The sequence below is a fragment of the Ruditapes philippinarum genome, unplaced genomic scaffold, assembly GCF_026571515.1.
Source record: "Ruditapes philippinarum isolate M1 unplaced genomic scaffold, ASM2657151v2 ctg2403_1_1_1_1, whole genome shotgun sequence".
NCBI classification, from domain to species: Eukaryota; Metazoa; Mollusca; class Bivalvia; order Venerida; family Veneridae; genus Ruditapes; species Ruditapes philippinarum.
This window is the reverse complement of record NW_026856153.1, coordinates 80422-86951: the sequence shown is the minus strand read 5'-3', so window position 1 is coordinate 86951 and position 6530 is coordinate 80422. Positions and strand designations below refer to the sequence as shown.

At 32.8% G+C, this 6530-nt stretch overlaps 1 protein-coding gene across 3 annotated transcripts in view; it reads left to right on the top strand.

The window, feature by feature from the left end:
• Positions 1-6530, top strand: part of LOC132745596 (E3 ubiquitin-protein ligase RNF4-like) — a 41350-nt gene that overhangs the window by 20025 nt on the left and 14795 nt on the right. The window contains exons 1-2 of one of the 3 annotated variants that reach the window (XM_060734553.1): positions 3111-3198; positions 5418-5550. In XM_060734553.1, coding sequence (XP_060590536.1) covers positions 5508-5550 — 43 coding nt within the window. In that variant the 5' untranslated portion in view covers positions 3111-3198; positions 5418-5507. Of the gene's footprint in view, positions 1-3110; positions 3265-5417; positions 5551-6530 lie in introns of those variants that run through there. The other 2 variants (XM_060734552.1, XM_060734554.1) reach the window with 2 other exon arrangements.

Below are 6530 nucleotides of genomic sequence, written 5' to 3'. Positions count from 1 at the left end.
AGAGCAGTTATCTAGTTCACCATTATTACAACCATAACATTACTATGTTAACCACAATCATTCAAGTTGCCTCTTGAATTCTTTACTAAGTGGTACCCTTTACACTCTGATATTCAGGGGTGACATATATTTGTGCAATATTTCTTTTTGATCAGGACAAATTTGACAGAAAATTCGTGTTTTGAGACAATCCCCCATTCGTATGTCACGTGATCCGCTAATGGCTGATTTGACCCGTTATTGGCATGTTTACTATATGTTTGAAAAAGGTAAATGCACCATGATGCATTCAAAATACAAATTCACAAGAAGTATACAGTAAAAGAGGAACAAAAATACTTCAAATCTACATACATTTATTTAAGAATTAAAAAATCATTCGTTCATTAACACTAAAAGTTTCACTAGTGATCCGTTATTGGCCAACTCACTGTATAATTCTTAAACTGGATGGGCATATTTTTCCCCAAATATTGCTAAAACACACATAAACAATAAGAAGTCAGTTACACAAATTGAAACACAGTGTTATCCTGGACAGTGTCTTTCAAATATTTTATTTGATAGACCCTGTCCTGGACTACACATGTACATATAAACACTTATATAATAACATCAATAGAAGTAAATGTTATTTAACAAATCAATGATACGTGGTGATCTATACATGAATAAAACAGAATCAAATACGAACAAAAAAAACAAATGAATTGGAATGCATTGTATATAAGCGGAAATAACTATAAAATGAAACAAATACACATAAAAAAACATGCAATACAGCACTTAACAAGCTAAACAAGAAAACAACACACAAAAACAAAGGGCGGAGGGAGTGGCACATTTGTGCATGTCTTGACAAAAACTGTAACCAATATAGGCGCCAAAACCAAACCTAAATACAGTTTGGCGTAGTATTACAAAAAGTGACCTTTAACCAAACTGATGAAATCCGAAATACAAAGAATGGAATGAAGTAGTAGTACAAGTGACCTCTGACCTAACTGAAAAAAGCAACCAATGAGAAAGGCTGTTTTATCCATAATTAAATGATTTTATTGTAAACAAAATGCTTCAAATTGCTAAAAACAATAAAATATATCATATGTGTGTTCTTATGAAATATTTCTGGAAAACATGTATCCAACATTTACCAACAACAATCATACATAATTATATATAATTTTTTTATGATTTGTTTTTCATGTATGATACTGATACTATCAACATAACTATTTATAACGATTTATGGTATAACAGATCTTCTATTATAGACCAATTCACTTAAAGTTTTACATTAATCAAATCTTGAAAAAAAAACAATAAAAAAACTAAAACCCAAATGAAAGCATAGTATGATCAACACTTAGAAAACATATTAGAACTTCATGACAATGGTCCCACAGACACACAAACTAAATATTCTACTTAAAAGTTGTACTCCTATCTGAAAAGGTTCTAAACAAGAATCCTAAATGTTACATCCCTTAAACACCACACAACAGCTTGGCTATCTTTAAAAAAAAATTGACATGGCCAATACAATTGCACTCAATACTTTCCAGTGTCTCTAAAAAAAACTTGCATACAAAAAGTCTGTTATATCTTGACCCTAAAAAAATATTGTAAATTTGTTGCTCCAAATAGATGATGTATCTTCCAGCAAGAATGGGGTGCTTAAACTAACTTCTTGCCAATCTATAGCTGCAGGCCCAGATCCTTCTAGCGAGTAGTTCTTAAAAAAATGAAACATTAAGTCACATACATTATCACAATTCTGATCCAAATAATCTTAAAATTTTACGGTTCTATCCCCTCTGACCAACCCAAAGCCTATGTATATCCTATTTACAAGAAGGATGACAGCACAGACCCAGCTTATTCCCGACCTATATCACTAACTTAAATTCCTTTCAAAACGCTCTAACATATTGTCGCTACCGATCTATCCTCACACTTCAGTGATCACAATATTTCTTTCCTACCTTCAACGTATAGCTTTAGAGAGAAGTTCATGTGAAGCACAGCTCATCCAACTCACAGATTCCCTCGTCAACAGTATCACAGCAGGTGAACAGACAGGCTTTATTCTCATTGAGTTTGGTAAATTCTTAAATTTAATCAATATGCAATGATGTATTTCTTTTAGTCTAAGTAATACTAATTTTCTTGAATATTGTTACACAATGCTGTAATGCTAGTCTGTGTTAAAATAATTGAAATTTGTGATAATATTTGATTGAAAGAATTTTTTGCACTGGTTAAAGACACTCTATATCAAAATATCTATGCCACCATCCAAAAACCACAATTAATAAAAATAAGAGTTTCTATTTTTTATGTTATTCTTTGTGTTGATGTTCATGTCATTGGTCCTCCTGGGCTCCTTGCCACTGCCTCTTGTTGCTGGATCGTGTGGGGTTGCGTTCATTGAACGCCGCATTTCCTTGTTGATCTTGTTTATCATATTTTATGTATGCTCATGTATGTTAATTAATTATTTGTATCGTACACGGTGTTTTAAATGTCCTTGTGTATGTATTCCACACCAAAATAGATCTAATCAAAATTTAAGTATGCACTGTTTGGAGCTACTACAAACAATCAAACGTCCAAAAAAAAGAAATGGTCATTAGACGAGCGATACGCTGTTTGTAACACGATTATTTCCCCCATTGTCATCAGTAACAGTCATTCGAGAAGATATTGGCTGGCGTTCCCTTAAGCATTAATATTGCAGGTTAGACTTTAGAATTGTCATGTTTGTTTTTCTTTCAAAATTTATCACAACCTAGTAGCCACTAGCCTTCCTATCTACATTAAAACTCCATCGAGGTTTATATAATAAACATATGCTCTCCCTATCTATTAGGATCAGACTACCATAAGGTAAGTTCACGTCCCCATGTCCAACTGTACTACGCTTTGGAATCAGCTTCCCAGAAACAAAAATAAAGCCAGATTGGCCAAAGATAGCTTTATGCATTAACTAAATATCGACGAGTTAGGGGACGAGACGGCCAAGGGTCGAGATGACAAAGAAAACCGGGTAAAATAAACGGATAAGAAACAGAATTTATCATATTCCAGATTTAGACTGGTTACCTGCGTGTTTTTTAACTTGAGCGGTAACCAGTATAGGACCTGGAACCAGATTTGGCGCGGAATTCATCCGGTGATATTCTATAGTTATCGCAGGTAAATTGTATTGATCTGTTGATTAAACCTCAATTACGGAGTCCAAATCACATATTAGCTATGAGTGTAAGCTAACTTTTGCGTATCTAAACATTTGATTATTCACATTTTATTATGATTTAGAAATAATGGAACTTATAACTAAAAGAAGGCCTACAAAATGTTCAAAACCACACACACACACACTATATATATGTGGAGGTCAAAATGCGTTAAAATTCAAATATGAAGGAAAATATGGGACTGTCTCAAGAAAACTATGCCACTTGCTTTTAACTGTAAAGAAATAAATTTTCTTAAATTCCATAATGGTAATTTTTCTGACTTTTTCTACGGTACTGTACCAAAGATATATAAAAATAAATGTAATTTTGAGTATTGAAATGTCAACAATTATGTTGCAACATATCAGGAACGTATATTAACATACGTACCTGAACATATATACATACCAGAACATATATACTTACCTGAACATATACATCGTAATAATATGAAATTAGGCAAAGCCTATGAACGGGGAAGTTGTTAAAAAATCCTTTCATTCTTTCCGTGGTAAAGGTGTCATTTGGTATTACATGCACCGCTTCCGTTTTCACTCGGAACACTCGACGATTATTATTAATCCGAAAAGTTGAGATTTGTTCCGTTATCGGAATACCCCGCCTATTATCATTGAGTTACATTGTAAATGGCGACGCCCGACTAGAACTGACACTGAAAATTTCTTTGATAGGTATAGAATTCTATATATTTTTTAATTGTTTTTTATTTGATTTTCGTTTAAATATACACGTGTAGTCTATAGCCGGGCAAGCCAAAGCCCGGACCTGCTACGCGGGCCCGGTCTTTGACTTCCCCGTATAATATAATATAAAATTATATAATATAAAATTAGGCAAAGCCGATGAACTGGGAAGTCGGTTAAAAAAATTGTTAAATTTTCGTTTTGAAGGTGTCATTCGGTATTTCATGCACCGTTTTCACTCGGAACACTTGACGATTATTATTAATCTGAAAAGTTGCAATTGTTTGTTATCGGAATACCCCGCCTATTATCATTGAGTAACATTGAAAATGGAGGTGCCTGACTAGAACTGACACTGAAAATGTCGTTGATAGGTATAGAATTCTATATATTGTTTTTTTATTTTTTTAGATTTAATTTTCTGTTAAATGTACATGTGTAGTCTATAGCCGGGCAGATTTTTTTATCTGTAAATTTACAGACAGTCCATAAATATCATGAAATCCTAGACCTGTTTAATCATATAATACTTAACCTTATTCATTTTAACCTGCTGTTTTAAATTTTAATGCAACTTCTACTATATTCTTACTTAATGTCTGTAAATTTACAGATAAGAAATCTGTAAAATTATGGATCGTCCTAAAATTTACAGACTGTCCGTAAATATCATGAAATCCTAGACCTGATTTATAATTATTCTAAACAGTAGGTGCGATTTACAGTTAGTATGCATACTTCCCGAGTGTCATGGCTGACATTATAAGTAATTTTAATAGCATTGTTTCAGCAATTCTGCATTTTTGATGCAGTAATTTCACAAATGACCCAATGAAATTTCCAAAGCATGTTTTCTATGAAGCAGTCATAATCTACCTTAATTGGATGTCTTTTCATTAAGTAAGTTCTCCTGTTATAATTGCCATCCCTCTTAAATCGACAATTATTGTTTGAATATCTGAAATTTATTCATTTCCAGTAACTGCGTGTATCATTGTGTTTAAATTGCTAACCGATTCTGTGTTGTTATAGGCACATTTTCTAACTGACTTAACTGTTCTACTGTATTTTACCCTCCAGTTTTGGCAAAAGTAGGTATTGCCTAAAATATTGGGTACTGTATACACTTTACCAGACAAGTAAAAATATTAGAAAAATTTATGAAAAAAATGATAAAGAGCTATACTTTTTTTCCATTCTTATACAATGTTTTGATAATAAAGTATTTGCCATCTATTTTTGAAATAGGTTCAACAATCACTTACAATTTTATCATTTTGTATTTGGAGGTGACAAAAAAAATGTTCCCAATCATTAAAACCTGGAAATAAAGTTTGTAGGGGGCAAAGTCACTGGCTTGGTAGAAAATGTGACGCAAATTTTCTTCCTGAAAAGGTAGAGACTATGAACTGTTATTAATTTAAAATGGTAAATAAACACAGTTTGTTATATAATGTTTATGTATTTTCAGTCAAGACGAAGATCTTCAGGAAGTAGAGGAAGAGTGTCTGGAATCAGAAACCGACGTAGATTGAGGTCAGCTGCAGGATCAAATACAGATATGCAAGAACCAATTGTTGTAGAAGATCATGTTGGCGATGAAAGTAAAACATTTAAAGTTATTTAACTTCTTCAAAGATCTGTTGTCCTAGCTGTTATCACTTAGGAAGAAAATGTTGGTGTAAATTTGTAGATTATTTCAATGAAAATGGGGAAATCTTACTCATATTTGCTTTTACATGCCTTGTCATTAAAATTTACATGCCATTTCATAGCTCTTGAAATTCCACGGATAAATTGGCATCATGATTTATGTAAAAATCAATTGGAAACCTAAAATAACAAACATACTACCTGGCAAATTTTAAAATATAAACCATTGTTTTAAATGACTAAGCAGTTTGAATTTATGCACGACCCTTTTTACCATCAGGGGCACTGGTCTGACATTGTTCAAGATTGTATAGATCAGGTGTTTGTTATATGTTGTATAGATAAGAATTCGTTGCAGGTTGTATAGTTCAGACATTCGTTGCAGGTTGTATAAATCAGACATTTGTTGCAGGTTGTATAGTTCAGTTATTTGTTACAGGCTGTATAGATCATACATTTGTTGCAGGTTGTATAAATCAGACATTCGTTGCAGGTTGTATAGTTCAGTTATTTGTTACAGGCTGTATAGATCAGACATTTGTTGCAGGTTGTATAAATCAGACATTCGTTGCAGGTTGTATAGTTCAGTTATTTGTTACAGGCTGTATAGATCAGACATTTGTTGCAGGTTGTATAAATCAGACATTTGTTGCAGGTTGTATAGTTCAGTTATTTGTTACAGGCTGTATAGATCAGACATTTGTTGCAGGTTGTATAGATCAGACATTCTTGCAGGTTGTATAGTTCAGTTATTTGTTACAGGCTGTATAGATCAGACATTCGTTGCAGGTTGTATAGTTCAGTTATTTGTTACAGGCTGTATAGATCATACATTTGTTGCAGGTTGTATAAATCAGACATTCGTTGCAGGTTGTATAGTTCAGTTATTTGTTACAGGCTGTATAGATCAGACATTCATTGCAGGTTGTAT